At 42.2% G+C, this 19,291-nt stretch overlaps 1 protein-coding gene across 6 annotated transcripts in view; it reads left to right on the top strand.

The window, feature by feature from the left end:
- The window catches only part of PPP2R5E (protein phosphatase 2 regulatory subunit B'epsilon), a 261,379-nt gene that overhangs the window by 144,048 nt on the left and 98,040 nt on the right, over positions 1 to 19,291 (top strand). For all 6 annotated transcript variants that reach the window (XM_029598137.1, XM_029598136.1, XM_029598133.1 and 3 more), the window contains exon 5: positions 3,622 to 3,714. In XM_029598137.1, the coding sequence (XP_029453997.1) occupies positions 3,622 to 3,714 (93 nt within the window). The remainder of the gene's footprint in view (positions 1 to 3,621; positions 3,715 to 19,291) is intronic.

Consider the following 19,291-nt stretch of genomic DNA (forward strand, 5'->3'; position numbering starts at 1 on the left):
TGTCCTTCCCACTGGAAGGGATGAGATTCCGATTCTTTTCCTCGTAACTTGTCGTACAGGGGTTGGGCAATAATCGCATAGTTGGCAATCCACAATCTACAGTATCCCGTAGCTCCGAGGAACGCTCGGAGCTCTTTCTTGCAAGTGGGTACAGGTTGACCTCGTATTGAACTAGTACGAGAGATTCCAAGACAACGAGTGCCTTCACGGATTTGGAAGCCCAAATATTCCACTTCCAATTCACAAATTTGCGCCTTCTTTTTACTTGCACGGTATCCTTTGGAGTACAACGTCTTTAGCAAGTGGAGGGTGGCTACTGCACATTCAAGATACGTTTCTCGAAACAACAGAAGATCATCCACATACTGTATCACTGGCCCATACATGACTTGGTACATCTTCAAGTCTTTTGCCAGTTGCTCACCAAACAACGTAGGTGAGTGCTTGAACCCTTGAGGCAAGCGAGTCCATGTGTACTGCTGCTTTATTCCAGTGTGCGCATTTTCCCATGTGAAGGCAAAAATCTTCTGACATTCCTCCGCTACTGGGACTGAGAAGAAAGCATCTTTGAGATCAATGACACTGTACCACTTTGATGCAGGGGAAACTTGAGCCAAGATTGAATATGGATTTGGTACGAGGGCTACTAGATCTGCTACTTGATTATTCACCTTCCGTAAATCCTGTACTGGTCGGTAATCAGTAGAACCAGGTTTCTTTACGGGCAACAAAGGGGTGTTCCACGCAGATCGGATTCGCCTGAGAATGCCCAAATCATTACAGTCTTGCAGGTGTATCTGGATTCCTTGCCTGGCCATATATGGAATGGGGTATTGAGGTTGATTGATCACCTGTGCATTCTGTTTCATCTCTATCCATATGGGGGTAGCGTCGATAGCTATTCCTCCCGGGTTCTGTTCGGAACATACTTGGGGTACACTATCCATCAGTTGTCTTCGTTTTTGGTTGAGGGGGGTGTTGTTTTCATATCGATGTTCGATGGTTCGTTCGACTATGGGAAGATGTAGTCTCCATTCTTCTTGGAGGGGACAGATGAGTATCACTGGATGGTCCCCGAAGGAGGCTTTAACTTCCCCTATTGGTTGAAATCTCAATGTGGTCTGTAGTTTACACAGCAGGTCCCGTCCGATAAGGGATACCATGGTCCCGCCTACTTGTATAGTTCATTCTTTCTGCAGAGGGGCAGTGAGTACCTGACTTGAGGCACCCACTATAGAAACAGTCTCTTTCGTCGGGGGGGCCGATTGGTGCAGTCATGACAGATCGTTGGCCTCTGAGTCCAACAGGCCCCTGATTTTTGTTGTGTTACCTCGTGGATCTCCACCAGAGGGTCAGTGGGGATTCTTAATATTCGACCATTCTTCATTCTCTCTTCTCTTTCAGGCATGTCCACTCTGTTGCAGATGTTAGTATCACCTACAAATAGACAAACGTTACCTTCTATCCCTTTTGCTGTGTTGCTCACAAAGATATTGAACAGAACCGGTTCCAATACCGATGCCTGTGGTACTCCACTTAACACGGTTCTTTCTTCAGAGTAGGTTCCATTTACCATTACTTGCTGTTTCCTATCAGTCAACCAGTTTGTAATCTACTCCATCACCATAGTGCTCGCTCCCAAGCTTCTCATTTTATTCACAGGCCTCCTATTCAGGTCCGTATTTTATCGCTGTAGAGATTATTAAGAAATTGCCATACTGGGTCAGTCCAATGGTCCATCAAGCCCAGCAACCAAATACTAAGAAGATCCCATGCTACTGATGCCAGTAGTAGCAGAGGCCATTCCCTAAGTCAACTTGATTAATAGCAGTTGATTTGTGTCTTAGTTGCCTGACTGTACTCCCAGGCTTAATTTTTCCAGCTAGTAAAAAAGACAAATGTATCTATTTTGTTTGACAGTCTGATGTAGGATCAGAATGTTTTAATCTTTGTATTACTTTTAAATCTTTGTTTAAATATTGATACTTTATGTTTATTCTGTACTTATGCATACTTTTTTTCATTGTTGAACTCCAGCAGATAGAGTGATATATAAATATAAGAGAGAAATATTTATTGGGAAATAAAATAGATGAGTCTGTTCTGTTACATTTCCCTGAAGTCAAGACCTGTGGTCATTTAGATTATTGCAGAGCTTCTTAGTTATCCATGAGAAAGATGGGGTACAGGAGGGGACTAAGTGGGGATCTTATGTGCTTGTCGATCCAAGACGGTGGAGTACAAAGGAGAAAGACAGAAGAGACTACCTAGAGAAGGAGAGAAATCTTGCAGGCAGTCACACTTTTCCTGGCAGCTAGGATATATCCTTGGCAATGTGGATAGAACACCTGGGCAGACTGGATGGACAGGTTGTCCATCCAGGATAGGTTATCTCTTATGTTACTATATTAGTACTTGGAGTATACTTCAGACCCGCAGTCCAAATGTTGCATTATAGTATTTTCTTTTCTGTCTCCTATCCTTGCAGCATCCATTTCCACTTGTCTCAAATGTGGAGGGAACGTACTTGCTGTAGTAGCTTTGGACATTCAGCAGTGGTGCTCTTGTGCCCCAGTCACACTGTTGATCTTGGCAATGAAGGCAGGGTGTTCAAAATGCAAGCTCCCTGTAACCAAGTTCTTGACATGTTACTGGTGATTTTGTAAAAATCAAAACAATAGGTGATGTCTTAGAAGCCTGGAACTTTCTTTTCTTTTGACTTGTGAATTTAATTTTGGATTGTAGGACCATTCCTCTTGTGAGTAAGGCTCCTCAGGATTGAACATCTATAAGAAGAAAGCTGTCTTGACAAAAATACAGAAGAACTTTTCCTTTTATTTTGTTTGTTTACAGTTACAGGTTTAGCCTACTCTTCAGCTTGATCTGCCCATTGGTTTTATGTTCCCTGATTAAGACAGGCCCTTTAGTTTGGCCTCCCCAGATCCTTTGTTTCCAGGGATAGTTACAGTGTAACTTCCACAGATGAGCCTGGATGTCTCTGTGTACTGAAGGCTATCAGTGTTCCCATACACAGCTGTCCCTTGGGACTGAGACAGGCCTTAGTATGGTTGATAAGCACAAGACCCCTCAGAGAAGGTGATAATCTGATGCCGTAGAATCGAGCTCTTAAGGGTCCATTTGCCTGTTGTGTGTGGAAAGACCTAGGTGGCCCCAGGAGAGCTTTCTAACCTTGAGGCAGAAACCGAGTTAGAGATTGTGAGACCTCCTGGAATGCCTGTATGGACACCAGATAAAAAATGGTGTGATTGCCCAGTGCTATTGATCAGCTTAGGCATATAAGTCTGCTGCAGAAGAGGATGTGAGTGAGAAAATGCTATGCAAGAACTATGTTTGAAGTTGCTGGTCTCAGTTACATTCCACTTGTAATAGTGTCCACAAATCAAACTTCTGTAGGAATTAGTAAGGAAAATTCCTATATCGTTCAAGTGGCTAGTTTCAGCTCAAATTACACATTGCAGAATAATAGCGGACTTAGCTAGACATTTGAGGAGCTATGTACATTTCAGTGTGTGCTTATTTTGATTGTCTATGAAAAAGAAGAAAAATGTTCCTTACAAAGTCAATACATATTTTGGAATTACTTACTTTGTTTTCTTGCAGCTTGTATATGAATTTTTCATAAGATTTTTGGAAAGCCAGGAATTCCAGCCCAGCATTGCCAAAAAGTACATAGATCAGAAATTTGTATTACAGGTAAGTATTTTTAATAATCAAACTTGCATGTTATAACTGTTATATAATGATAACTCTGTTGTAAATTTCTAATTGAAAATGGGGTATTTATTTGTAGCATCAGAAGATCTGTTAGTTTCCCCAAATTTAGAGAAATATGGAATTTACTAATTATTATTTCTGGATAATGTTGGAATAACTAAAAATAGCTCATGAAAATTTCACATGATAGTAATACGATATTGGTCAAGTATTATTGAATACAAATTAATATTGCTTTAGCCAATGAAACATCTAATGGAAAACTAATATCCTAGGAAAGCACAGATTGTTATATACAATATAATTAGCAAACCGAAATGCACAGTAGTCCAGAAGAAGCTGAGAATAATATACCATTGACATTTTTCAGCTTAGTGAGTGGATGTTTATTTATATGCCAGTATCAAATATTTTTGTCAGTGAGCTGAATGTAATCAGTGTAAACTGTGCGCTTTATCACATTAATATTCACAAAATGAGGGAGGCAGAATAATTATTTATTTTAATTTAGACTGTTACTGCTCAAGGATGCAAACTAATTTAAGTTGGTTAGTACATTGAGAAGCTGTCTGCTTTTATTCATCTAGTATTTACTCACACAGTCATAGATGAGATACTGAAGGAGATTTGTTCTGCATCAGCTGCTTAGTTTTCTAAACCTCTTATGATGCAGTAGATGGTGTACGTCATCTCTGCATAGAATAAAGGATGTCATCTCATGCTGCTTGTGCAGTAGGACTGTGAAATAAAGATGAGTGTTTTTTGTGCACTACAACAAGCATGAGATAATCTAATATTATAACAGGCATCACGATCAAACATTTATTACAAAGCTTCTACAGATTTTAGATTGGGGTAAACTATGCCGCTATTTATGAAGGCTTATGTCATGGACATGATTCATGGCTCATCATCTTAGGCTCCACACCTTTCCCTGGCTGCTGAATCTCTAGCTATAATTGGGTAAAGGGCTTTGAGCAGGCAGTTGCATTTTATTAAAGTCTAATAATTCAGTTTTGATGCAAGTAGATTTAGTTTTTGCATATCTATAGAACTGTATAACTGAGAGATGCAAGAATCATTACCGATTTCACCGCACCCCATTTCTCTCTTTTGTCACTCCCCCTTTCCTCTTCTCCATTCGTTGCTATTGTCCTCCCATAGAACACACGGACATTCTTGTTTGGTAATAAAAGGCCGCAGTTTATTATAAGACCCGAGCCCTCAAACTTTTAACACAATACAACAATTCCCCCATTCTTCAGGTCACCTAATGGTGCCCCCCCCACCTCTTCCAGTGGTAGCGCTCCAGGTGCCATAACCTCCGAGCATCGGCCCCCCTCTTGCTCATTGTCCATCTTGTGCAACAGCCCCCCCCCGCGTTGCACGAGATCCCCCTTCTTTTCAGATTTTACCAGTACAATCCAATGCAATAACATTTCTGGGCTCGGGTTTTCCGCCCTCTGCGACAAATACACACAACTTTGTACATAAAACTTCAACATAATCAGGGTGGGTGGGCAGGAAATCGACCTTTGTGCCTCAGCCGTTCCTCACCTACTGCACCCCAACGGTCACTCCACAATACCTTATGTTAAACTCCCCCAATCCCCGTGCTCATTTGAATCCCCTCTCTCCTATTGGCTGACCTGTCTTTCACCTCTCTCTCCTTCTTACCCATCCCCCCCCCTTTACCTCTAAACTTACATTCTCTTGACTCCAGTTATCATCGCAGCGCAAGACAAGCTTGCGCTGCTTCCCCTAGTTTGTTTAATCTTTCTAATTCACTGGTACTCCATTCCCATGCTGAATCAACATAAGAACATAAGATTTTCCATACTGGGTCAGACCAAGGGTCTATCAAACCCAGTAACCTGTTTCTAACAGTGGCCAGTCCAAATCACAAGTACCATGCATGTACCTAAACATTACAAAGATCCCAAGTTACTAATGCTGGTAACAAGCATTGCTTATTGACTAGTAGCAGTTTATGGACTTCTCCTCTAGGAACTTATCCAAATCTTTTTTTAAACCCAGCTATACTAACTGCCTTAATCACATCCTCTGGCAATGAATTCCAGAGCTTGAGTGTGAAAGAATCTTCTCCAATTTGTTTTAAATGTGCTACTTGCTAATTTCATGGAGTGCCCTCTAGTCCTTCTATTATCTGAAAGAGTAAATAACAGATTCACATTTACAGGTTCAAGTCCTTTCATGATTTTGTAGAGCTCTATCATATCCCCCCTCAGCCATTTCTTCTCCAGGCTGAACAGCCCTAAACTCTTTAACCTTTTCTCACAGGGGAGCTATTCCATGCCCTTTATCATTTTGGTCGCTCTTCTCTGTATCTTCTCCAGTGCAACTATATCTTTTTTGAGATGCAGCGATCAGAACTGCACATAGTATTCAATGTGCGGTCTCACCAGGGAGCGATACAGAGGCATTATGACATTCTCCATTTTATTCACCATTCCCTTCCTAATAATTCCTAACATTGCTTTTTTGACCGCACAGCTTACTGAGCTGACGATTTCAATGTTTTATCCACTATGACAGCCAGATCTTTTCCTGGGAGGTAACTCCTAATATGAAACCTAATATTTTGTAGCTACAGCAAGGGTTATTTTTCCCTATATGCAACACCTTGCACTTGTCCAAATTAAATTTCATCTGCCATTTGGACGCCCAGTCTTCCAGTCTCACAAGATCCTCTTGCAATTTGTCATAATCTTGGCATTACGGAGAAAATAACTTTTAATTTAAATATTTTCTCTTTTTGATAGTATGTACCAACAATATTTTGATGCAATACACTTTTGGTTAGCATTGCAGCCTAGCTCACTTTATGAATCACTTAGGCTGCAGTCTCTCTTTAATCATCACCTACAAGAACAATAGATTAGCTATAAATGTTTTTACATTTTTTTGACATAAATTTATTGCCAGATTTTGAGCTTTTCAGTGGGTGGATTATTGTGCTTAGAATTTAACAATTTATTTCTGGAGAGAGCCTCTACCCAGTTTGGAATGCATGGATGTGGTTGCTAAGAGACCTAATGATCTAGGATACCCAGGAGCTTCTTTAGCTTACTGTTGAGTAATTTGCACTTCGTGTTTCCAGTTTTATTTAGCATACAGTGTCATAATAACCATGTATATTATGCAGATCGCTCAGCCCATCCTTAAAAATAACCCTTTTAAGCTTTATTTTTAAAAAGTGAAGCCAAGTTAGACACAGTAGTTTATATTCTTAAAATAGATATTGATGGGAGAAGACATTAGCAGTAAATAAATGATTATGCGCTTCCTAAATTGATGAGCATGATAACTAATGAAATTATCAGTGTGCTTTGTATGATAAAACTCGAGGAAGTAATGGTGATATTTTAATTGTTTCTAGTAAGCTAACATTTTCTCTTGCCTGCGGAACTAATTTGACAGTCTGTTTCTTTCCCCTCATGGGCAGTTGACAAAACTCACATTTATGCTTTTATCTATGAAGTTGCTTAAGCAACAAAAATAATTGTCGATTCCATTAGCAGATGGTTTGGAGTTGTATACTCCACTGTACATATGTGAACAGCAGCAGAGGGGGCAGTTTATCCACATTGGGGCAAAGTCCTTAGCTGCATTTTACCCATAGACTTTGCACACATTTTAAAGCAAAAGTATGCGCTTAGTTTTAATTTGACATTATCTGCAGGTGGAAAGTACTCTTTTATGGAAAGTAGTGTGCATAAATTTGAAAATGCAATCGCGTATTATTTTCTTTCCCAAATCGAAACACACCCATGGGAGTGCCTCCTCTCAGTGGGGATAAAAGTGTATATCCCTTGCTCCACAATGCACGCACTTTCAGCCACACCTAAGAGAGGCAATTTTTAGACAGCCAAGTATTAATCTTGTTTAATTGGAATGTACTATAAGTAGCCAAGTGTAAAAGTCACTCTTTATTGTTGAAACTTTTTAAAATCTCTTCTCACCAAGGCAGACTGAAATAGTAGTGCTTTCCTTTAGCAGTCTACTTGTTTGCACTGTGCATGTAGTTATGATATATTATGATGTTGATGCTTCCCAAATACATAAATGTTCAAGGGGTACATGCTGCATTACCACTGGCTGGTAATTTGTGTTCCAGCATACTTTTAAATTTTGACGAAATCTGGAAGCCGTATAGAATTTTACATAATACAGACTTAGATGAGCTTGAGGCTTGAGCCAGGAAACCTCAGACTGTGCATATTTCTTTGACCATTATCGCTGGAAATGTCTTCAAGCTTCTCATTTTAAGAAGGCACTTTTAACTCTGGTGATTCAAAAAAATAGCAGTATGCACCCAGAATTGGAGAAAGTAACTTTAAAATTACAAGTTATTTTCTGTGCGCCAACAGAATATTTGTTCCTTTCCTCCTGGTGCTTTTAAACCCCTGCAGACTCTCAGGGAGCTCCGAGCTCCGTAATTTGCTTTGCTGGCATTGAGGGAGTAAAAGGCAAAACAAGAAGCCAGTGAAAGAGTAACTTTAGATGGAAAAGTTATTCTGAGGATACAGAAAGATTACATTTTGCGCATGGACCTTGGAGACTTTTGAACCTCGATAACTTAAAATTTTGTGAGACAAAAATGCCTCTTTAAAAGAGCATTTCAGCTGAATCCACTTGCAGTTGCTAGTTTGGGGTTTTTCATGAATATGTGGTGCTAAAAACATTCTTAAGAATGTAAGAACATGCCATACTGGGTCAGACCAAGGGTCCATCAAGCCCAGCATCCTGTTTCCAACAGTGGCCAATCCAGGCCATAAGAACCTGGCATGTACCCAAAAACTAAGTCTATTCCATGTTACCATTGCTAGTAATAGCAGTGGCTATTCTCCAAGTCAACTTAGTTAATAGCAGGTAATGGACTTCTCTACAAGAACTTATCCAATCCTTTTTTAAACACAGCTACACAGCTAACTTTTAGCTAGTTGAAACCATTTATTGAAACATTATTGTCTTTGTTAATATTTTCTTGCCTCCCACCACTGGAATAATTGTTTTCTTTTTGGCGGTGTGCCAGTCCCCTGCTGATATCATTGGTGAGCCCTGTGGCAGTTTCCCTGAAAAGCACAGTGGGGAGTTTAAGTTGTGAAGTTTATGCTTGACAAGAAGAAAACGCAAAATGATTCTTCTTTTTTTGGTTGACCCCCCAACAGTTTCCTCCTCCATACCTCCAACTCCATCGCAACCAAGCTGGGATCTGTTACCATGAGCCTTCAGTCACAATTACCCAGGAATATTTCCCCTATTTTATGTCCTTTCCATCTTATTTTAGTCACGTCATTGCAGCGGCAGTCCTTGTTTAGACTCCTTCTGGACCCATGCAATCATAAACCCTATATCTAACAACTAGAAATTGCCATAGCACAATGACTATGATAGCCCCCCCCCCCATCCCCCCCTAGCGAACTCCAGCCCCAGCTGACTTGGGGAGTCAAAGAACTGAGCCGGGAATCCAACTCAGGTCTATCTGTATTGCAGCAAACAGCTCTGCCAATGGGTCAGCCCATGAGATTCTTTTTAATGATCTTTTTCTCCTACCTGTGTATAGCATTATATATCCCCTTAGGGAAGAATTTCACTTTAGTTGACTTTGAGACTTATTTACTCTTTTTAAATGATTAAAATGTGGAAGATCTACATTGACAAATATGATGGCTTGGGACCCCATATAGAGTCGCAAGAGGCTCAAATGGCAGCACTCTTCAGGTGCTGATAACATCAGTAGTGGAAGGCAGAATGGGGCCTTTGAGCCAGCACGCACTCACAGGCTCTGCAGTGGTCTCACCCTCACCTGAGTTTCTGTGTGAGGAGGGATCGGGGCTGCTGCAGGACCTGTGAGCTAGCAGTGGCTCACAGGCCCCCCCATATTGACTTTCATTACTAATGTTGCTGCTTCTTGCTATGAGAGCGGGGAGGACTCAGCTCGTGGAGACTGCCACTGCTCCTCGAGTCTCCTCATCCACCGCTGAACCTAGCCAAGAGAAAAATAACAAAGTAACATAACATAGTAATGACAGCAGAAGAGCACTAAATAATCCATCCAGTCTGCCCAGCAAGCTTCTTGAAGTAGTATCTGCCTCACCGTGCAGATTACCTCTATGTTTCTCTAAAGGGTAGCAACTACCGCTCTGTGCAGTTATCCCCAAACCTAATGATAACCTATAAAAATATACGGCTAGCAACATTTTTACTGATTGATGAGCCTTCTTGAAAATTCAGACAGTGCTTATGTGCTTTGCTAATGGACCTGGACTTGGCCTTAGGAGTAGTCCTTTGCTTTTTCCCTTATGTCTGTATATCAGTACCAGAAACAGTAAAAGTCAGGGTCTGTGTTGATTGTCGTCTGAATCCAGTTCCTCTGCCATCTCCCCCCCCTCCCCCCAACCATCAAAGCAGAGAGTAATGTTGCAGTTGTGTCAGAAGCATCAAGGTTTATTGGTTAAGGTTAGTAATCCCATGCCTTCTGTTAAGGGTAGTAACTGCTCTGTGCAGGTTACCCCCATGCTTATCAGTTTCTCAGATCATAAAAGTCGGGGGTCATCGTTGGTTGCTGTCTGAATCCAGCTCCCCTGTCCCTGTCAGCCCACCCTCTGTCATCCACCTTTGGACCGTGACGAAAGGAAAATTTGACCCTGGCCAGAGGGATGTTTGAAAGAAGGGAACAGATCCCGGAGAGGTTTAAGGTTGGATTAGATGGAGAGGGATTGGCCGTGGAAGGTGAGAGAGTGGGAATGACAGAAGAATGACTGAGAGATGTAAGAGAGGAGCTTGGTGGGGGGAGGGGGGGGGGAGTGAGAGGGATCAGCTGGGAGGATGTGAGGGGAGGCAGGGAGGTGAGCGAGAGATGACTGGGATGAGAGTGAGGGGATGGGGTGACACAGGATCAGTTGGAGTTATAAGAAGGGCATGGGAATTAAAGAATCAACTGGAGGTATGAGAGAGGGAGGATGGTCTGAGGAGGAGAGAGTAAAGGTAAAATGGGATTAGTTGGAGGGGAAGAGGTCAGGAGAGGACTTCCACTGAAAGGTGGAGATTAAGAGAGGGAATCAGCTAGAGAGAGGGTGTAAACTTTACTGTAGGGAGAGGAACCATACATCTGCTAATTTTTTTGGTTTTGTGTGGATTTTTGTGCTAAATGGGATAACATTGACAAGAAGGTTTGAAAGCCCTAACATAAGCAGTATTGCTATGTAGACAATTTTGCTCTCCCTCTGCCCCCCTCCCCCCTTCCTAGTTAAGTATAAACCTCAAGCTTTATGCTTTAATGTTTCCAGTTCAAAGATCAGTGAAGTCACAGTTCTCAACAATGTTTGCACTCATTACATGACTTATTTCTGTTATTCTCCTCCGTCCCCAGTTGCTTATTGGTCTCTTGCTGGTAAAGATGCATATTCTGCATGCTCTTCATTGTAAGCTCACGTTATGTTTGTTGCTAGATTTTCATTAAGGAAAACATAAGAACATGCCATGCTGGGTCAGACCAAGGGTCCATCAAACCCAGCATCTTGTTTCCAACAGTGGCCAATCCAGGCCATAAGAACCTGGCAAGTACACAAAAACTAAGTCTATTCCATGTTACCGTTGCTAGTAATAGCAGTGGCTATTTTCTAAGTCAACTTAATTAATAACAGGTAATGGACTTCTCCTCCAAGAACCTATCCAATCCTTTTTTAAACACAGCTATACTAACTGCACTAACCACATCCTCTGGCAACAAATTCCAGAGTTTAATTGTCCGTTGAGTAAAATAGAACTTTCTCCGATTCATTTTAAATGTGCCACATGCTAACTTCATGGAGTGCCTCCTAGTCTTTCTATTATTTGAAAGAGTAAATAACCGATTTACATCTACCCGTTCTAGACCTCTCATGATTTTAAACACCTCTATCATATCCCCCCTCAGCTGTCTCTGCTCCAAGCTGACAAGTCCTAACCTCTTTAGTCTTTCCTCATAGGGGAGCTGTTCCATTCACTTTATCATTTTGGTAGCCCTTCTCTGTACCTTCTCCATCGCAATTATATCTTTTTTGAGATGCGGCGACCAGAATTGTACACAATATTCAAGGTGCGGTCTCACAATGGAGCAATATAGAGGCATTATGACATTTTCCGTTTTAGTCACCATTCCCTTTCTAATAATTCCCAACATTCTGTTTGCTTTTTTGACTGCCGCAGCACACTGAACCGACGATTTCAATGTGTTATCCACTATGATGCCTAGATCTCTGTCTTGGGTTGTAGCACCTAATATGGAACCTAACATTGTGTAACTGTAGCATGGGTTATTTTTCCCTATATGCATCGCCTTGCACTTATCCACATTAAATTTCATCTGCCATTTTGATGCCTAATTTTCCAGTCTCACAAGGTCTTCCTGCAATTTATCACAATCTGCTTGTGATTTAACTACTCTGAACAATTTTTTATCATCTGCAAATTTGATTATCTCACTCGTCGTATTTCTTTCCAGATCATTTATAAATATATTGAACAGTAAGGGTCCCAATACAGATCCCTGAGCCACTCCACTGCCCACTCCCTTCCACTGAGAAAATTGTCCATTTAATCCTACTCTCTGTTTCCTGTCTTTCAGCCAGTTTGCAATCCACGAAAGGATATCGCCACCTATCCCATGACTTTTTACTTTTCCTAGAAGCCTCTCATGAGGAGCTTTGTCAAACGCCTTCTGAAAATCCAAGTATACTACATCTACTGGTTCACCTTTATCCACATGTTTATTATTAATGCCTTCAAAAAAAGTGAAGCAGATTTGTGAGGGAAGACTTGCCTTGGGTAAAGTCATGCTGACTTTGTTCCATTAAACCATGTCTTTCTATATGTTCTGTGATTTGATGTTTAGAACACTTTCCACTATTTTTCCTGGCACTGAAGTTAGGCTAACCAGTCTGTAGTTTCCCGGATCACCCCTGGAGCCCTTTTTAAATATTGGGGTTACATTAGCTATCCTCCAGTCTTCAGGTACAATGGATGATTTTAATGATAGGTTACAAATTTTTACTAATAGGTCTGAAATTTCATTTTTTAGTTCCTTCAGAACTCTGGGGTGTAAACCATCTGGTTCAGGTGATTTACTACTCTTCAGTTTGTCAATCAGGTCTACCACATCTTCTAGGTTCACCGTGATTTGATTCAGTCCATCTGAATCATTGCCCATGAAAACCTTCTCCAGTACGGGTACCTCCCCAACATCCTCTTCAGTAAACACTGAAGCAAAGAAATCATTTAATCTTTCCGTGATGGCCTTATCTTCTCTAAGTGCCCCTTTAACCCCTTGATCATCTAACATCCCTCACAGTTTCCAGTATGAGTCTTATGTATCTTGGAAAATGAGAAACACGGCGCTGGAGATCAGGAGCAAGTCATCAGTCACTTTAATATCCAATAATAATATCTGAGCTGTTCTTTCTTCTGATCTGACTAGGCTGTCTTGATTTTTGTCTTTTATGCTAATTTTCTTGACCTATGTCCTAGTTTCTTCTCTAGGCTACTCCCACATGTTCTTGTCATCTGCTGAGGTCTCAATTTTCTATGCAAATCATAGCAGCAGTTAGGTGTGGTTTGTTTGCTGATGTCATGTTTTCCCTGATAACTGCACTATTAGCCTCATGAGTAACTGCTCATTAATATATCTAAACTCATGACTTGATTCTTATTGCAAGGAAGCTAAGAAAAATGTCATATATTCTCAGAACTTACAGGTTTTAGGTCAAGCAATTACATTAGCAATATTAGTGATTATCTTTGTTCCACTAATTTCTATCGTGTTATAAAGTTCTTCATGAAAACTAAATAACTCATTAGTAATTTTTCTACAGATATGGCGCTAAAGCTCTACCAGAGAGCTACCCGGTTTGTGGAAAATGAGGAAGCAACTAGTTTGTTGGTCTTAGGTACTCTTGGGTGCAGCTATACTAAATCAGATTGCCTTTGGCTAGCAAGTAGATTCACTGTCTGCATAACTGCTTTTAAATGCTAGCCAGCAGGAGGTTCCCTGCTGGCACAGCGTCATCATTTCTAAGAGGATGGGATCTGTGCTGGGTCATGCTAAACATGCAGGACTTTGCTGAATCTTTCCCCTTTCCTGTCTGAAAAGAGAATCCATACTGCTGGCCTATCTTGTTATTTTCTGCAACCTATAAGTCAGAAAACCCATGTTATGTTTTGAACCCTTGTTGTTTTCATTAAACTTTACTGAAAAGTATGACTGTTGAATGGTATTTCAAACAGACCCATACAAACAGTTTGCTCCGGTAGGGTTAGATCTTTGATACTGAAGCATCCCTCTCCAACAGTACCCTTACAAAATCCCTTTAAAGCCTTGGAAACATGATGCTCCAGAAGTGACATTTAAAATGGTATCAGAGTTGAAGAATGATAGCTACTGCACATAGAAAACCCAAATCATGTCAAAACATCCCAAAACAGAAAACTGCTGGGCAACTGTTGTGAGAAGCATTAATTGGGGGCATATTGGGAGGGAAAGAAAAAGTTTAAATGGATAACAAGATCCTCAGCTAGCAAGAATGCAAACGATTTATTGCTGTCAGAGAAGAAATGAAAGATTCTTGTATTGTCATCTACTTGGGATCAAATGACTTGGCTAGCAGTGTGATCGGTGTAGTGCAGAAGGAGTTTCAGAATTTAGGACCTAATCAGATAGTTGACAAGCACCATAGCTTTTTCAGAGGTATTGCCTGTTCATATGGGAGAGGAGAGGCTACATATCAGCCTACTTCAATTCATAGTTCAAAACCTGATACAAAGGAGGATTTGGATATATTGGAGGCTGGGATTGTATATGGAACAATACAATCTATATTCTAATAAGGCATGTCTGCCTTTAGAAAAAGTATCCTAAATGAGAAATTTAGAGCATACATTGATATGCATTTAAACTAGAGAAGAGAGGTGGTGGACATAAGCTAATGGATTTGAGCTTTCACCCTCAATAAACAAACTGAGATTGTAGGCAAAATCTGGAAAGCAGAGAGTATTTAAAACATTTTAACAGAATACATTCAAGAGCAACAAGAAATACAAAGGAGGTTAGCGAGTTCAAAGAATTGCAAAGAGCTGCATTCAGAGTCATAACAATCATCTCTAAGCCCACCCAAAGAACAAAGAAATATCATATACCCCCCACCATGAACCATGGTAACCCACCCTGAGCTTTCTTATGTGCTCTGGAGCAACAGGTTAGAAGAAAAAAGGTGAAAGGTTATGCAGAGTATAAGTAAGCCAAGAGGAAATATCTTTAAAGCTATGAGTATAAATTCCCAGAACCTATGCATCAAAATTCCATATCTTCAAACCCTAATGGTGGAGGAGGACTTGAATATCATAACTATCACAGAAATGTAGTTCAGTGAGTCTTATGAATGGGATGTGGCCATTCTGGGTTCTAATCTATTTAGGAAAGACAGGAATGGAATAGCTCTTTATGTTAAAAACATAAAAGCAATAGAAATGCTGGTTGGGGAAAGAAAGAAGAGCTGTGGGCCATCTTGGAAAGGGGAGATGGTATGTCCATCTACACTATTGTGATCAACAGGCAGAGGACTTGTATAAAGAACTGGTTGAAGATATACAACTGGTGGTACTTTTTTTTTTTTTTTTTTTTTAAAGAACATTCAACTTGCTGCAACTCATACTCTTGTATTTTCTTTCATTGGCTCCATCTTGTGGAATGAGTTGGACAAATTCCTGGAGGAAAAGTCTATTAACCATTATTAAGGTAGAGTTACAGAAATCCACTGCTTGTTTTTTGGATAAGCCGCTTGGAATCTATCTACCCCTTGGGATCCTGCCAGGTACTTGTGACTTGGATTGGTCACTGTTGGAAACAAGATACTTATGTTCTTATGTACTTACCTAGCCTGTTGCATCTCATTTCAGATGTTAAAACCTTTTGCAGGCAACTGAAAGCCTACTTATTTCAGGACACATGTCCAAATATAAATTTATGATCAAAACTTTTATTTTGTTTCATATATTTGTTTTGGTTTGTGATTCATGCTTGGTACAGTGCATTAGTAAAGCAGTTCATAAGTATTTTAAATAAATAAAATAAGTTGGCAATGAAAAGGGAGGATGTTGGCGGACGATTGGCATATAAGAACATAAGAAATTGCCAGGCTGGCTTAGACCAAGGGTCCATCAAGCCCAGCATCCTGTTTCCAACAGAGGCCAAACCAGGCCACAAAAACCTGGCAGTTACCCAAACACTAAGAAGATCCCATGCTACTGATGCAATTAATAGCAGAGGCTATTCCCTAAGTAAACTTGATTAATAGCAGTTAATGGACTTCTCCTCTAAGAACTTATCCAAACCTTTTTTGAACCCAGCTACACTAACTGCACTAACCACATCCTCTGCAACAAATTCCAGAGCTTAATTGTGCGTTGAGTGAAAAAGAATTTTCTCCGATTAGTCTTAAATGTGCTTCTTGCTAACTTCATGTCAGCAGACTCAGAAGTAGAAATATCATGGACTTCTTTCAAGGTGCTCTTCTCAAGATAAATGGTAGAGAGCCTATGAAGGAAGGGGGGTTATCATAGAGGTCTTTAAGATCATGAGAGGTCTTGAACAAGTAGATGTGAATCGGTTATTTACACTTTCGAATAATTGAAGGACTAGGGGGCATTCCATGAAGTTAGCAAGTAGCACATTTAAAACTAATTGGAGAAAATTCTTTTTCCCTCAATGCACAATAAAGCTCTGGAATTTGATGCCAGAGGATGTGGTTAGTGCAGTTAGTGTAGCTGGTTACAAAAAAGGTTTGGATAAGTTCTTGGAGAAGTCCATTAGGATGTGGTTAGTGCAGTTAGTGTAGCTGGTTACAAAAAAGGTTTGGATAAGTTCTTGGAGAAGTCCATTAACTGCTATTAATCAAGTTTACTTAGGGAATAGCCACTGCTATTAATTGCATCAGTAGCATGGGATCTTCTTAGAGTTTGGGTAATTGCAAGGTTCTTGTGACCTGGTTTGGCCTCTGTTAGAAACAGGATGCTGGGCTTAATAAACCCATGGTGTGACCCAGCATGGCAATTTCTTATGTTCTTATGTCCTGAACCTGGTACTTAGAAACAGAGGAAGCATATTTATTTATTTTATTTATTTAAAATCTTTTCTATACCGTCGTTAAGCTAGTTGCCGTCACAACGGTTCACAATAAGGCACATAATTTCAAACTTAAATGTGCTGAATTATATTATATCTATTTTCTCCTAGGACAAGCAGAATGCTAGTCCTCACATGTGGGTGACATCATCTGATGGAGCCCGGCACGGAAAACTTTTGTCAAAGTTTCTAGAAACTTTGGCCAGCAGACTGAGATTGCCCAGCCTACTACTATCCACGCATCCACACGAGGTCCCCATTCATTCTCTTCTTTTCTGCGGTGCAGTTGCCTCACGGTCTATGGAGCTCCAACTGATTTTTTTTCTGCAATTTGTTTTGCTGTTTTTTCCAGGTCCTAGTTGGGTCCACCTTCACGGTCGGAGCCTCCTCGGTACGGTAAGCCTTTCGGTAAATTTTTTTCCAACTTGTGGTCGATTCCCGACTCCGTAGCCCATGGTGTCTGTTGGTCATCAACCGCACGCCGGGTATTTTTTATGGCATCGACTGGTTTTCGTCTGTGCCCCCAGTACCCGCAGACCATGTCCATCATGGATCCGCATGAGGTTTGCATCCTCTGCCCGGGGGCCTCGCATGACGTCCTGGGTGCCTTCTGTGCGAGCAGATGACACCCAAGGAGCATCGGGTGTGCCTCAACAAAATGGAGAAATATTTCGTGACCCCGAAGTCCTCCACGCCTGCGTCGGTCTCTTCAACTCCCAAGGGTTGCGGGGAGCCTTCTAAAACACTCCCTCCCGCAACCTCCCTGGCTAGTACCTCCAAGGACCAGGAAGAAGGAGGTTGACCCTTGATGGCCTCTCCACCTTCCCGGACCTCAGGGTCATCGACTTTCTCAGCGCCGGGGAAGAACCAGGCCGAGCATCGGAAGTGGTCTCATAAGCACCAGCACCGGTCACCTTCCAAGCACTGTTCCGATCCCGGAGTGACATCAGCGACCACCAAGTTGCCATCAGAGGCCCCATCTTCCAGTGCCCCTGGTAGACCAAGTTGTTTCCCACCGACATCGGTGCAGGGCACCGTGCCTCCTCGGGGAGCTGAGGATGAGCCGGCAATGCCTTGTCCCTCTCCATTAGTCCTGGCCACCCAGGACTTCCAGGAGGAGTTGGACCGCAGGGTGCAGTCGGTGGTGCTCAAAGCGCTACAAAGCGTTGAGCTGCCGGTTCCACAGGCCCCCATACCGGTGCTTGGGCCTCCGCCCTCGATGTTAGCACCTCTGCTAGAGCGTCTGGACTTCCTTCTTGGCGCTCTACTAATACTGCCGGTGCCCGAGGGGCCCTCAGTGTCCCACCGGCCACCGATGCCCTCCACCGGAGTGAGCCTGGTTCTTGGGTCCTCTGAAGAGGAAGATTCGGCCGGTACCATGTTCTCTCACCCACGGTTCCCTGAGCCATTGCCGGACCCCTCCAGCTTGCCATGGCCGATGGTCCCTTCAATCCCAGGGGATCCATCAGTGCCCTCACGATCTCCGAGGCCCTCGGAGCCCAGGGCCAATGCCCCTTATGGCTCTCGCCCTCTGCATCCTAGCCCAAATGAGGAAGAAGGTCCCTATGACCCTTGGGGTGATGACTCCACTGACTCGTCCTCAGATTACTCTGATGACCCCCTCTCGGAGCCCTATCCTCTGGAGGAGCGGCATCGTTCACCACCCGAGGACCTGTCCTTTGTGGGGTTTGTCAGGACTATGGCCGAAGCCATTCCCTTTCAGCTTCTTACGGAGGAGAATGAGCATCACAAGATGCTGGAAGGTTCTCCAATTCATCGGCGCTCAAAGGAAATCATGGAGGTTTCCGATCCACGACATTTTCAAGAAACTCCTCCTCCGCATGTGGGAACACCCCATCTCAGTCTCCCCAGTTAACAGGAAGGCCGATGCCACCTATTTGGTGCAACAGGCCCTGGGATTTGAGAGAAGACAGCTCCCCCACCAGTCGGTGGTTGTGGAGTCCGCCTTAAAAAAGGCCCGGTGTTCCCGTACCCATGCTTCCGCCCCTCCGGGACGCGAGCATAGGGAGAAAAATATTTCAGGGCGTCATGTTGGTTGCCTGTATTGTGGCCTACCAACTGTATATGACTCAGTACAATCGAAATCTCTAGAAGTGAGTCCAGGATTTTACAGAGGGCCTTCACCAGCAACAACAGAAAGCCCTCACTGCCATTGCTTCACTGGGGCTGTAAGCTGGAAAACACGAGGTGTGTTCCACCTATGATGTTTTTAATACTACAGCCCACTTAGCTGCTGTGGGCATCGACGCCAGATGGATGGCTTGGCTCTGGGCCTTGGACCTCTGGCCAGAGGTCCAAGATAGGCTCGCCAACCTTCCCTGTACAGGCGAGAATCTGTTCGGGGATAAGGTCCAG

This window comes from Rhinatrema bivittatum, chromosome 4, assembly GCF_901001135.1.
Source record: "Rhinatrema bivittatum chromosome 4, aRhiBiv1.1, whole genome shotgun sequence".
Lineage (NCBI taxonomy): Eukaryota > Metazoa > Chordata > Amphibia > Gymnophiona > Rhinatrematidae > Rhinatrema > Rhinatrema bivittatum.